This window comes from Melanerpes formicivorus, unplaced genomic scaffold (assembly GCF_026170545.1).
Source record: "Melanerpes formicivorus ecotype bairdi unplaced genomic scaffold, bMelFor1.0.p_v2 SCAF_6, whole genome shotgun sequence".
NCBI classification, from domain to species: domain Eukaryota; kingdom Metazoa; phylum Chordata; class Aves; order Piciformes; family Picidae; genus Melanerpes; species Melanerpes formicivorus.
In genome coordinates, this window is record NW_027142358.1 from 19,122,576 (window position 1) to 19,137,835 (window position 15,260).

At 36.2% G+C, this 15,260-nt stretch overlaps 1 protein-coding gene across 3 annotated transcripts in view; it reads left to right on the top strand.

The window, feature by feature from the left end:
• The window catches only part of NRG3 (neuregulin 3), a 387,986-nt gene that overhangs the window by 338,165 nt on the left and 34,561 nt on the right, over positions 1-15,260 (top strand). For all 3 annotated transcript variants that reach the window (XM_068139980.1, XM_068139979.1, XM_068139978.1), the window contains exons 5-6: positions 8,807-8,909; positions 13,700-13,826. In XM_068139980.1, coding sequence (XP_067996081.1) covers positions 8,807-8,909; positions 13,700-13,826 — 230 coding nt within the window. The remainder of the gene's footprint in view (positions 1-8,806; positions 8,910-13,699; positions 13,827-15,260) is intronic.

The window sequence follows — 15,260 nt, forward strand, 5'->3', positions numbered from 1 at the left end:
TGGATGCATTATCTCTCGTGTTGGCAAAATGCCTCTGTAGGATTAAGGGAAGAATATAGCTGCTTACAGCCACTCTTCTCTTTCTGCCAATACAGTCTGTTTTTCTCTCCAGCCTAGACATGAGTGTTGTAGTCATTACAGGGAGCAAGCGTACACTTCTTGTGATGGGAGGACCTCAGTGACAAGGGGAGGGGGACGTCGGTGCACCTGTAGAGGTGTGGGACAGCACCCAACAGGCCAGATCTCTGTCTCCAGTTTCCACTTGCTCATGGAGCAGGTAGGGAAAATCAACAGAGTAAGTAATAGATGCACAAGTAGACGGTCTGTTATGAATATACTCGTGATTCTGTGATTTGTGTTAAAGGTAGAGAATTCAGAGTGCACTGGGACTGGGGGTCAGGAGCTTGCAGGAGCCTGTTTTGAGGACAAAGGGGGAGCTGCATATTTTACAGACTTAAACGGAGACAGTGTGTTTGGCTAATTGGAGACACCAAGGCTGAGGAGAAGAACTGAGAATTTGTTTTCTTTAGATAAGAAGCCTGGACAATTGAGCCAGCGTGAATGTGGATGCTTTGACCCTTACCACACCAAATGTAGGGAGAAGGGATTTGATCACTTATTCTGAAAACTCCTTATCATATGCCTGCCTTCTATTTAGCATGAGCTTGTTCATGTAGATGATGTAACTATGTAAGATGAAGAAAGCTATTGTAAAGGTGCTGTGGGGCGAAGTTTTGTACCCTTGCATGCCCAACTGGTTGCTTTGCTTGCTTTTATTGCCTTATATTACCTTCTTAAGATCTTTAAGTGCCAATAAAACTGTTACCAAAAACTTTTACCAGGAGTCATCTATAACACAGTCCCATAATCCTTCACGTATCTGGCAGCCTTGAGTAGGAATGGCTTCAAGGGGATCACAGGTTGGTATAGTACTCTGTGAAGGAGACTTTTCTCACTCCCTCTGGCAGTCTGTCTGTAATTACATCCTTCCTAGGTAAAGCACCACATTTCTGTTTCAGTGTATACAGAAAGGCAAAATATACTTCAAGTCTTAACAGTAATTTTCTATGGTTCCCCTGTCAGTGCTCACACCATATTGTTTGGGAAAAAAAAATCTATAAAAGCATTCTAGTTAAAACAGCAGCACTCAAAACAGAGATTACAATTATAATGTTGCTTAGCTTACTGTGAGTTCCTGACAAAATAGCCATCAAGAAAAACTGTGAAATACACTTTGGCAGCTTTGATATTAGCTTGAGATTTCAGTGGAATGTTCAATACTAGCAAGTAAGCAAGATACAGAATATGTAAGCCTCATCTGTGGAAGGAATTCCAGTGACAGGGCTTTGTTGATAATAGCAATGCAAGTTCTGAGATGAAATAAAATACCAGCTGGGAAATTAAGACATTATTATGTTAGATCTTAGTCATACTTAGGATCTTAGGTATATGAAACCACATCAGCTAAGGAATTACGTGGCAGAATTAAAGAATACTATTGCTTTATAAGGCCATAATATTTTTACATAACAAGCTTCTCAGAAACAGTCTTTATGGAGTTACATGTAAGGCAATATAAAGTGCAGATGATTATGTATCTGATCCAATGCCTAATGCACTTAATGATCTTTGGATTAGTCCCTATATGTATGTATATATCTTGAGAAACTGTGATAGACTCTACAATAACTCACACAAGAAGGTTGTGTATGAATGTCCTTTCCTCTCCTTCCTCCATTTATCATCACAAAGTATGGCAGAACCAGGGCCTCAGGAGAGCTGGAAAGCTCAGCTGAGCATGGACTTTGCAGAAATACAAGGCGAATGCTGAACGCAAGTTTCACTTTGAAAAAATTTTCCTGCTGATGGTGGGGGAAAGAGGTGATAGCAAAGACATTTTTAAAGTGCAGAACTCTGTTTTGTTACAAGATTTACAATAAATAACATTTTAACAGATTAAAAAAAAAAAAAAAAAAAAAAAGAAAGATAACAAAATCAGAGATGGAAAATAAGGGATGTGCCAAATAGCAGCCAAAAATTAAGACAGGAAAAAGAGATGAGTCAATATTCCAGAGCAGGATAGTATACTATTCCCCCCACCCTATACACTCATACAGAATTGTGGAGCTTACACAGTGTGAGAAAAAGAGCAAGGGAATAATACTTTCCATGGGAAATCTTTGTTATAAAAAGTGTTTCGGACCTGGTAGATAATAGCCTGCAAAAATACACATGGAGACAACCACTGCAAAACAGAACACTGCAAAACCAAATCCTTCTATAAAGAATGTTAATTAATTAATTAAAAATATTGCTGTATGTTTGTAATATTTTCCAGTCTTTAAGCTTTTGTGATAAATGGTTTGAAGTTTTTCTCCTGTACAATGCAGAAAATGTTGGCAATTTCTTCGTTCAGTGGAAGTCCAATAGGTAACATTCAGTAATGTGTTAGTTATGTGAATTTTCTTGCCTAAATTTCAAATAGGTTTAAAACATTTTGATGAGGACAGTCAACAGTGTTGTCAACACAAAGGTAGCTAAAACTGTACTAACAGAATCATCAGCATCTTGCCTGCTCTCCTTGCCTTCTGAATTAGTATGATCCTGTCACCAAGAGAGGTTTGATAATGAAATATCTCTTTTATGGGGCTGAATTTGCATTTCTTGGACCTCAGTATGAGCTGGAGGTATTTTGAGCTGTGATTCTTAGTAAGCAGAGGTACATATATTGTGAATATTCTATGCAAAACTAGTGCTAATGCAGCCTTAATACTGTAGAATCAAGTACTCAAAATAGGCTGCTCAGACAAGTTAACATTCACCCCTTTCTTCTCACTAGTGTTAAATATCAATAGTCAGATTATAATATCATGCAATTATATAAGGAACTGCATCTATTTTAATTTGCTCTCATTAAGATCCTTCTACTATGGACATTCCAGAAGTGAAAGAAAATGTATTTTGTCAATCTTTGTTGTGATCAGAATCATTGATCTGTACTTCCCAAGAAAGAATCACTGTAGAAACTACGAAATGCTTTATGAACTTTTGCCAGCAGAAGTCTGCTCTGGTTGCAGTTTGAAATGTGAATCTGTGCAATTAACCTTGACTCTGCCCTTTCTGTAAGCGATAGCAGATACAAACTTCCACTCCTAATTTGCAAACCAAAGTGTTTTAAAGCCCTTTTAACAGGGAAATTCTACCCAGACAGACAAAAGGTGAAGGAAGAAAACTCAATATCTAATAAAGCTAGCTGAGAATTAGAGTAAAACATGATATTTTATGTGAAGTAATGCATATTCTCTTAAAGACACTGTAACAGAATTTGTGGCATGTTTATCTCTTTCGTGTATTTATTTAGACTTCATTCATTTAAAAGTTAATATGTTTATATTAAATTTTCTTATGTTCATCACTGAAATGGAAGAGGCACTATTATCCTCATGATTACAGAAAGAACAAGGGGCTTGGCTTATCCAAGTAAAAGAAGAAATTTGTGAACTGTGACTTGTAGCATTTCAACTGTTAAATCATTCTGCCTTAGCACAAGCTACAGCATATGGCAGTGAATCTGTACAGCAGGGTTTTGCAAGTGAAAGAACAGAGAAAACTCTCAAGAGTTGGAAGTCTGATGCTGAGGCAGTCACAGATTTTGCAGAACATGCAGACTTTTTTTTTAAATTCTCTTCTTGAATTATATTTAGAAGGCTGTATTTAGTTCAGCACTTTTCACATAAAAAGTATATTAATAAATATGCTTTAACTACTCTCTTGCCTTTTAACTGATGCGAATCAGTACATTATTGGAATTCTTGGCATTTCATGTGGGATTTTGGGATTCCCACATAGACCTCCTCTGTTGTGTCTGGGACTTCAAGGATGCAGGACACCAATAAGAGCTGCAAGTGATACTATAGGGGTTCATCTCAGTATCAAAAGTTACAGCTCTACAAGACATTCCAATATATGGCATGCTAAGAGGTGTGTCAGAGAATGCATGGGCAGAGCATGAAGTGAAAGGAAAGAAATGTGTCGCAGTGAGGTTACATCAGAGATGACAGTGCCACGTTGGTGAACCTGCATAGCTTAGTTTTTGTGCATAGGAACAAAAAGAAAGCCTGCTTTCGTGATGTTTTGTAATTTATTGAGGGAAAGCTGGTTTGGTGTTCTATCCATTAGGCCATTTTAACTTCTGTTAACTCACAAATGGCAAGGCAGATGAAGAACAACATCACTAACTGTTTGGGTGAAAAGTCAGAGAATTTTTTTGTACAATTTTCATTGGCATATATTGATGGGGGAAAGAAGCATAGAAAGCACTTGTTTTTCACACATCATAATGAGAAAGATACTGGGCTCCCCAGTTTTATGCTATAGCATGCTGTTACTTGCAGCAGTGCAGAGCAGGTTTGTTTAGAGGAGGGGAGTCAGAAAGGTAAGACAGTACTAAACATTTCTGGATTCTGGTGCTTTTTGGGTTGGGAGCAGAAACTTCTGCAGAAAACTTAATCAGCACATTCATTTGCTGGTTTTAGTCTTTTTTAGAAAAATATCCTTTATACATCACAGCTTAAGTAATGCATTTGTATGCTAAATGCCTTAATTTCTCTGTTGGCTCAGTTTCTGAATATTCAATAATTATTCTTTGTGATTCATGTGACCACACTGAGATTTTATTCAAGAGCCGTTGAAATAAGCACCACAAAGGGGAAAGCTACTATTTTTGTTTTGTTATTCATTTCCTTAGCCACATGCACAATGCTGTTCTTCATATTTGAAATGTGTTTCAAAGATATTTCAATGAATTTAGAAAATACATAATCGCACTAAAGGAGCTGGTGATTATAGCTGGTGGATGATATTGTGGGTTTAGGTGCCAACAAAAGCTAACATAATCTATTTTAATTAGCTGCATTATTTTTTCTTTTATTATTTTTTTATGTGGTCAGAAATATGTGGTATCTCAAGGACCTTGTACCTGTGTTCTTCCTTTTATAATCAAGTGACAAAGAGGCGGCAGGTTTCAGCTTGTTTACACAACAGAACCGTTAACGTTCTGTCAAAGAACAATCATGAATCTGCCCTACACTTTTAAATCCTCTAAAGACATACGTGTGTGTTCCAGCAGGTCTTTCCACATACATAAAGCAGACAGATGACAGCCTTTAAGAATAAGTTTTAAAGAGCAAGAAAATAAAAAGCCCCATACCTGGATTATGGCATAGACTTCTTATTGTGTCACAGACAGATGAAACTTGACTGTCATGCAAGTGCTGGAAGACACATTGCTTCCATGGGTGACCAGTAATCCTTTTGTTTCATAATGATAGTACGTGTCAGATAAGCTTAGAAAAAGGAGCACTTAAGGCACAAAAAGTTTATGTTCAGTGGGGTAACGTGACAGAAGTGAAAGGAGAAAGACAGTTTTATAGCAGGAATGAAAATAAAAAGAATCAATGGTATAGATAACAAAAAGGCTAGACATGTAGCAGCAGATACAGTGAATTGGGACTTTCCTATGAGAACAAAGACTTTCTGTCTGTGTGAGTTTGTCTTGTCTTTATGTGCAGGGAAAATCTTTGCTTCCATAATTTTTATTAAGTAAAATAAGCTGCATCTAAATAGTTTACCATGTTATTTTTTTAGGCCTGTGATCTGTGGTTGTATCTTGTTGGTATACTTTGCATGTTTTGTATAATTTGAATGGTTGGTGCAGTTCTTGTTCTGTAGTCTGAACTCCTCAATTGGATTATCCAGGAATATCACTGGTATGCTATATTTCAATTTATAGTGGAAACATTTTATTGGCTCCTCATTAAATGAGGAATGCTCTCCTAGAGTATTTATTTCACGAGAATATAATTAAGGTGTTTTACTGTGCAAGAAATATGTTAATATATATGAATAAAAAGAGACGTTCTCATTTCAGTCACACTTTAGATTACCTTGGGAAGTTCATTTCAGTATGTAAATGTGTATGCACAAATTGAATCACATCTTCAAGTAAGGTGAAGGAATTTTTGGTTCTCTTTTCTACACATCAAATTTGTACAGCTTTCTGTTCTATGAGAGCATAAGTGCTTTGCAGTACTTGATTACAGCCTTCTGCTTTATTTAAAGATTCTTTAGAGTACACCTTAGCTAGAGGATCTCAGCTGCACTATATAGGTTTAGAGCAACAGTGAGGTTAAATCAAGGCAATAATGAGGAGATTCAAAGTCTGCTGGGAAAGATGTTTCTATAAGTAAGACAGTGGACGGAGTTTTGTTGTTTTGCTTTTTTTGTTGTTTTGGGGGGTTTTCTTAAAGACAACATGGATGATTACAAAATGGTAAAGTGCTTAACTGATAAATATTTTAAGATATTGGAGACAAAAAATGGTGGAGTCCAATACATAAATAAAGATTCAAAGGATTTTTAAAAATTGAGGTGCCTAAGAAATGGTGTAAGTTTATCAAGTTCTTAAATATGAACTGTGCAAAATAAACAAAAAGGGAAAAAAGCATTGATCAGCATGTGTTGAAATCTAGTGACAAGGATTAAGCTGAATATGCAAAAGACTTAAATCTTCACGTAGTTGTTTGTGAAAGATAATGTTGTCCAATCTCTGAATTGCTTCTGGTTTGGTAGAGGTGTATTCTAAAGCATCTTTTAAAAGACAGTGATAGCTATTCAAGACTAACAAAAGACTATAACTGCTTTAAACTCACAATTTCACCAAAAAAAAGCACCCACAAACAAACTAAACAAAGCAGTATTTTATGAGGACTTAGGTTGAAAGAAAAGCAAAAATTAGGGGTTTTTTATGCTATACTTAAATGTTTCTCTTAATAAATAGATTTTTTTTTTTAAATCATATTCAATGTTTGAGTGAAGTTACAATTAAGAGGTATGTATGTTTTAGTTGTGAACTTAGGCAGAAGGTATTCAGGCAGAATAGATTAACAATTGCTGAACTGAACAATCCTTTCATTATTTGCAAGAGTCATCCACCTCCACATAAAAATTCAAAATTTGTCAGATCAGTCCTTTGTGTACTGCAGTGGAAATGGAAGGTGTATAATTGTGTTTACATAGGCTAGTAAAAACAAACAAAACAAAACAAAATATGGAAATTAATCCCTCAAATATTTAGTTCATTGCCAGTGAGGATTTACCATCTAGATCCATATTTTATACGTGCCATTGAGGAATGGGCCTGAAGCTCCCCAAAATCAGTTTTACTGCATTGTTATTGAGATTTCCTATTGCATGACAACTTTGCCAGATATATTTTAGACATGTAGAAAGTGTAAATTATTGTATTTACTTTTCATTTTTAAGATAATATTTTAAAAGTACAAAGTTCAGAATTCAAAAATTAAGTGGGGGGGGAAGTCAACAGGAGCTGAGGACATTTTGCATGTTAGAAATGGCTTCTGAATCACCATGGTGTTCTTTCAAGCAAGTAAAGAAGCAACTAAAACATAAAGACTTGGTACTTGTGAAAATGGACTGAGATTTTCTCAAGAGACAAATTATTTAAGATGCCAAATGTTCAGTAATGGCATTGTAATATTGCTTCTTGAGAAATTAATAATTAATACTGATTAGGGTACTGTACATAGTCATCAGTCATTACAACACTATATAATATTTGGCTGAGGTTCCAGTTTGGTGTAGATTTTTTTTAATGTGTTTGCCTAGGTCCACCTTGGTGTTGTCATACAGTTTTCTCTTATGAACCTGAGACTTATGAAGCTGAACTTTGGTGTAACTGTCACCTATTTGATAAATGTATCTGGTATTCATATTATATTCTGCACTGAAGATCTCCAGCCTAGGAAAGAAATTTATGTTTGTCAGTGTACAGTGTTTGTACTGTGCTTTGATAATTCTACATGCTTTTTTTCTAGCTAAAAAATGCATGTTTAAAGAAAGTGATCTTAAAAAAATAGCATGAAAGAAGTCTATTTAGCATGTTAGCACCTTGGACTAGAGAGGTGGTTGAGATATTAAAAATAAAATGTAACACTTGAGGAGTTGTTGATGAATTCAGCATGTGAAACTCCAGTTGCTTGTTAGCCTCTGTTTGCTGTCATGAATGAGTGTTTTATCTTGCCTTCTAGGTTTTTCTTTCTTTCTTTTTCTTTTCTTTATTTATTTTTATTTTCATTCTCTTCCTGTTTTATTAGAAGATTGTGAGATTTATTAAGTAAATTTCTTCTCCAAAAATAGGCTTCCATGAAAGCAGTATTTGGTGCATTGTAGCACAGTAGTCACTGGGTTCTATCCATGCTGATTGAATGAATTTTTTTACTGTGGTGTGTTGTACATAACCTTCAGGGAATGACATGGATGTGAAGACATTGTAATTGCCGTTTAATCAAACCCAGCTTTACTTATTTTGGGTAGCTAGAAAAGAATTCTGAATTTTCTGGGACCTTGTGAGAGCTCTGATGTGTCTTTGCCTTAAGCCAGAAAAACCTCCATGGTTGTAGGCCTCTTTATCTTATTGACAGTAGAAATTTTCTTAAAAAAAAAGATGAAAAATCACATGTAGGGCAGAGAAAATATGACGCTATTCTGATTTCTTTCTATTATGTGTTGGAACCAATTTCTAAAACTTTCCTGGGAGGCCACAACTCTTTGTACCTTATCTAGAGGAGAGGTTCAGAGAAGCATCCATTCTGTTGAGGAGATGGCCAACCCAGACCTCCAGATCTTTCATATGTCTGTCATTAGTGAAACCATGATGTGCTGAAATCCACTTTTCACAAGTACTGTTTGCTGATGCTTTCATAATTCTCAATTTTGCTGTTCACAGAGAGCGAAGAAGTGTACCAGCGCCAGGTGCTGTCTATTTCCTGTATCGTCTTTGGCATAGTCGTAGTGGGCATGCTTTGTGCAGCGTTCTACTTCAAAACAAAGTAAGAGCCTTCATCTAGTGTGTTTGTTATTTAGATCCTGTCCTTTCTACAGCTTTACAGTTCTTCAATTTCTCCCCTCCTTTTGAAGCTGCTGTTTTCCCTGGACAGGTTAGAACAGTTCCCCATGGCTACACTATCCAGGTAGAAAGCAAAACCGGTAAACAGGAGTAATATGTGGTTTTGTTTCTATTTTCTCATATCAGGAAAGAAGAAATTGTGTCATTCCCAGTTCTTTTTTTTGACAGTAATAATTTTGAGTCCTTTGCTATCATTGCCCTCTATGAAAATAACAGTGTAAACATACCATATCCCTTTTGCTTTTCACTTCATATCCCTGAATACCCCTTTTGTTTCTGTATGCTGAGAACAAAGGTAAAGTTAGAAATGCAGAAAGAGCCAAGTTCTCTGCAGGCATCTGCAACCTGTAGTAATGGTTGTAATCTGCTGATGGAGTTGCAAAATGAGTATCTGTAATGCACAAGCACACTGAACTGTCCACATATGATGGGATCATCTGTACTAAACTATTTTTAAGTGGAATATTCATTTTCCACTTTATCTTCACAACTAAACATTATCTTATAGCATTTATTGTTATGTGTGTAATTTGAGCTTCAAAAGCCTCATAGCAATTACATGACATGCTTGTCAGTGCCACTGTATCTATAAATATGTTCTGTGTGGTTGTCATCCCTCATTCCTGTTCCAGCTGGAGCTAATGAGAGAACATGTATCAATATGAATAGTACCTACATGAGGCTAGTCATGATCAAAAATGTGGAGGTTTGCACTATTTAAAAGTTTGGACGCTTAACTGAATTCCCCTTTTAAAAAGTTATTTTAATGGATGTGGACTCTGATGAGAACTACTTTTTATTTCTTTTTCAATTTCTATCAGGAGGAGAAAAAAAAAAGTTGGAAAAGTCATCATCCCTTGGTTTTATTTCTCTTTTTCTTCCCTTCAAGCTTCAGGGCTGTTTTGTTCATGATTTGAATGAAGATTTCTGTTGGTTAATATGTCATCTAAACACTGTTAGGCATTCTAATGTCTTGAAAGATTTGGGTTAATTGTTCTTTGGGCCTAGAGTATGACTGTAATGGTAGGTGGGACAATGCTGTGGCAGGACAACTTCTCTAGACAAACTCCTTGGTTGTAGTATGAGTTGTGAGCAGAGAATGTCGTTATGTCGCTGCATTAGAAATGTCATTATGTATTTTAGATTTGTAGAAGAAGGAAAGAGAGAATAAGGTGCTTTTGTTCTTTCTGGAAAAGCTTGGGACTGTTGTGCAGGAGTCACAGCTGTGCAGTTGGGGGCATGAGGGTTGGGGTTTTATCTATATTATAAATGTGACAGTTAGGAGTTACTGGGAAAAGTGGAAGTGTGCTTTTTTGCCGGGTTCTGGGAACTGAAATCTGAAGAATAGTGAGAAAATGAGTACCTCGATTCAATCAGGAGGTCTTATCAAATATATAAGATGCAGTAATGATAAGATTAACTAATCAATTGCTAACTCCCTGGCTGTGACTCCATCTGGCAAACTGTCCAAGAAGTAAAAAAAGAGTGTCTAGACTGGCTGCATAGAGGCCACATAAACCAGTTAACTGCAACATTGGCCAGTGTCTTAAGGGTATAAAAATTAACAAATTAAAAGTGCCTCAACCCTTACCATACATTAGCTTTTAGTCAACAGATTTTTCATGAGCTTCTTCTTCAGGCAGATGTATCTCAGTCATGCTTAAGAGTTATCAAAGCATTCTCCTACATGGGGGATAATCCTACAGTTTAATCTGGTGCATCAAAATTTTACAATACTGCTAACATCTATCAGGAATCAGTCAATGCACCCTTTAAGAGAAAAGTTTCTGTGAGGACACAATTTTTTCAGCCTGATAATTCTATAATTCCTGCTGCTAGAAATATATGCTTCTCTCTGCATCACTTGATTAAAAGTCCTTCTTTAAAACAAATTCAGTCTCAGGATGTTTGGAAATATTACTAAGCCCCATGTCTTTCAAGTTACTCTTTTCAGGGTAATCAAGAAAGCACTGTAAGTGTGAGCTGTAGAGGGAGAGTACAGTAATGGAATGATCTTTATGGCTTAGACTTTTACAAGTGACTGCTGACTTTAACTACTTGCTGAAGTAAAAGTACTTCATTGGGAAACACCTCTAAAGTAGAACACATATAAGGCCCATTTATTCTGAAAACAAGAATTATAAAATAAATATTTTAATTGGTGAATAATTTTGAATTCTTAATAATTTCTAGTTATATAACTGTGAATCCTATAGTTTGGCAAAATAAGTATATATAAACCTAATATTAGTGTTAGGCTGCATGAACATCAAAGGAAATTAATTGTTGTATGGTTTCAGTAACTTACCTTCAGGAATCTCAACTGTAATGTTAAATATTTCAGCAGTGGAGGTGAATATTCCCGTTTACGGATGTGTTTATAGATGTAGAAACAACTCTAAACCCAGGTTTTCTAAATAAATCCAAATAAGAGTTCAAAAAAGTCATAATTTTTTTGTTATTTTCCTGATTAAATTCTAAGAACATTGACTGTATAGGAGAGATTCATGAAGTCTGATGCTGTGGTCACATTTCAGTGTCGTTGCTCAGACTTCATATGAAATCTCCACTCAAAAGCAGTCATAAAAAAGACTGAGTGTTCCACAACCATTATGGAAAGCAAGTGACTGTCTTTCCAGTAGGACATATGCATATATATGCTTATTTTCACACTGTGTAATATGTCCAGCCAGAAAACAATTACTCATACAAACTCTAGAGTTGCTTCTTTAAATTTCTCTTGGAATTTTATGAGAAGCTAAAAAGTTTACTCAATTTCATAGGTGTAAAAATGTGTAGATATCAAAAAACTAATTTTAAAGGAGATGTTTCAGAATCAACTGATTTATTAATTTGATACCATAATTCTTCATACTTTATATGTCTTAAGGGTATTCTGATATTAACATTATAAACTGGTTTGTCTAAGGAAGAATTGTGAAAGTTTAATAAGTTTTTGTGCTTGAGAAATTATATCCTCACCTACCCATATTGATAAATCTTACTAATGATGAGCTTCTAGCAATACTCAAAATGTGCCATTCAAATTTGTAGCATGCTTACAATGTAAATTCCTTCTTTTTGATTTACAATGTTGTTTCAAAATAGGATGTAAGGAAGAAGTGTAACAGATGCTTACAGAGTGCAAAGATTTATTATAGTTTATGATGTGTATACAGCAACATGCTATAACAAATATCTGCTTCAAGCAGATGCTTGCAGCTTGAATTTAAGCAAATGCTTGAATTGTGCAATGCTCAATCAAAACTAAGGGACTCAAAGGCAGAGGAAATCCCATTTTTATTTGTTTTTAAAGTATTATTATAATTGAGTATCTGATGTGTGATATTTCTCACTGCTTCCTTTCTTATTGAGGGAATTTGTCCTTTCTCACAATTTCCCCCCTTGACCAATTAAGTAAGTAATTTTCCTCTGGTTTCTAATGCTTTCCTGAACTAGGCACAGACTCTGCTGAAAGAGGATAAAATTACTTTTATACTTTGTTCAGTGTCAAATTGATTGACCTGAGTCAAGTAAGACACTATCAAATCTGACAATGTCATGATGCTTTCAGCAGCGAAATCACCAGAAATTTTTTGAAACATTGCCAAGTCTTCTTTCCTCAGAGCTTCAGTATTGAAAGACTCTCTTTCTTTTATTTCTTACTGACACTTCTCTGAAATCACTTTCTCCTGAAACTTGGGTCCACACCAATGGCTGTACAAAGGCTGTTGGTGGTGTAACAAAATGGCAAGTCCTTGACCTTGCTGGGCAGTTCCCAGCAACCTTTGTAGGTTCGCTGCTGGAGCTGCATTTGCTAGGGAGAAGAAAGAAAGAAAGGAAAGAATAAAATAGTATCGTGGATGTATTTCTTGTGGTCATTTAAAGCTGATAGTCTAGAACACTGTAGCTTGTCAAAAGAATGAAGAATGGTAAGAGATCTGAAATATATTTTGCTGACAGGTTTTGCCCCGTGGAGTTAACTGTTTGCAGAAGATAAAAGAATATTTAAAGTTTGCTGCCTCATGTTCTTAATCCTTTACAGAATTTTAAAACTCTGTCAGTGTAGCGTGGCAGAAACAGAAAGCCTTTATTAATAGTGTAGTTATTTCCTCAATATTGCAAGTGTTTCATCTAGTGGTATTCCTGGCTCTAACATACTGGATCATAGTATAATATGTCAAAAAAACCCCAACCTCAGATACCATACTGACAGGATTTTTTGAGGTTTAAATGTGTAAGCAAAAGCTGGTCTGAACAAGATAGGCCAAGACTAATGAACTAGTACAAATCTTTGGTTCTCAAACGCTTTTTATAGCCAAGAGGCACTAATGCCTGCTGTATTTGCCAAAATCTTTGTTCTAAATCAGAGCCAACTGTTTTTTTAATATTTAGGCCTACTTGCAAGCTATTGTTAAATATGTAATAGATGATCTTAACAAAATTCTACACTAAATGAACTCACATGGTATTGCAGAAGTCTGAGAATAGAAGATATTTTAAACAGAGGAGCTCTTTTTTCTTTATCCTTTTCTTTAGCCTTGCCAGAAAATGACCGGTGCATTGGAATATTAGACTCCAGTGAATTACCTCAGCTGTTTAATCTAATACGGTGAAGTTTTGAACAAAGGGAACTATGGATATAAAAATATCATGGCTATAGTAGAAGGTCAAACTAGCTCGCTCTTACATGAATTTTGTTTCTCTCTCCAGGAAGCAAACAAAGCAAATTCATGAACAGCTGAAAGAAGCACAGAATAGGAAAACCTACAGCCTAAATGCTTCCAGCATGATGGCAAAGTCAGAGTGTGTGGCACAAAGCCGAGTCCAGCTGCAAAATGTAAGTAACCCTGCCAGCTACAACAATTAATAGCCTGGCTGAGTTCCTGCTGCTGATGGCAGCACATCGCCATGTTGCTGTTAGCATGGGAGCAATGGGAACAAGAATTGCCACCTCTTTCATAGAATATTTTCTATCGGGCCTGTTAATGGAAAACACCGTGCAGGGATTTTTTTCCCTAAAGTTATTTCTGTGGATCCTGGTACATTTTGTTCAGGTAATAAACCTTGCTGAACCCTCTACCTCTGATCCAGCAGTGGAAATTACTATTATAGTTTCAAACAATAGCTTAGCTTATATGTATGGTTTATATGTGAAGTGGGGGTCCTTGATCTTAAGAGATATCAAGTTTTCCAATAATTAATCAACCTGCATGAAAAAATACTAACATTTTTCACAGTTCAGAATACATCTAGAAATAAATTTACACCTCTTCCCACCGTAAACTAGTAACATGTAACATGGTTGTAAACATGTACAGTAAACATGTAAGTAAAATGCTTTCGTGTTTACTAGTGAAGGTGTGAAATGAGTAACTGCGATCTTGTTTTCCTGGGTCTTGAATTAAAAGGACTTTTGGTACCAGAAAGTTTGTTCAAACTAACTTTGAAATATTTGTCATTTGCTCTATATACGTATATATAAGTTAATACAGTCCCACAATTATGAAATGTGTAAAATGTATTTGAAACGAGGAACTTGAAGGTGATTCATTTGTTTAGCCCTGGATGCAACCTATTTTCCAGTGCGTGTCATTCTCTTCCCCTGTTATGCACCTTTAGTGTTGTCTTATTCTGAGCAAGATGTTAGGAAAGACTGAGAAAGTTCCTGGTAGCAATATAATAGGAAATCATGAAAGATAACATTGAAGCCCTTCGAACTTAACCTGCTTTTTAAAAAAGGTATCTTATCTTTGCTTAAAGGACTGATTACCTTATTTTCTCAATTCCACCCATCAAAAAGTAGGAGTTTAGCGGAAGTGGGCAGTCTCACCCACTAAACTACAGATATCTGAACTTCCAGATCACATCCAATTAATGCAGAAATAAATATAAGCCTTTTTAATCAATTCAGTCAATAGTAGGCTGAATATGAGCCAGCAGTGTGCCCAGGTGGCCAAGAAGGCAAATGACATCCTGGCCTGTATCAGCAACAGTGTGGCCAGCAGGAGCAGGGAGGTCATTGTGCTGCCCCTGTACTCAGGCCTGGTTAGGCCACATCTTGAGTACTGTGTCCAGTTCTGGGCCCCTCACTTTAGGAAAGATGTTGACTTGCTGGAACATGACCAGAGAAGGGCCACAACGCTGGTGAGGGGTTTGGAACACAAGCCCTAATAGGAGAGGCTGAGGGAGCTGGGGTTGCTTAGCCTGGAGAAGAGGAAGCTCAGGGGAGATCTTACTGCTCTCTACAACTACCTGAAGGGAGGTTGTAGAC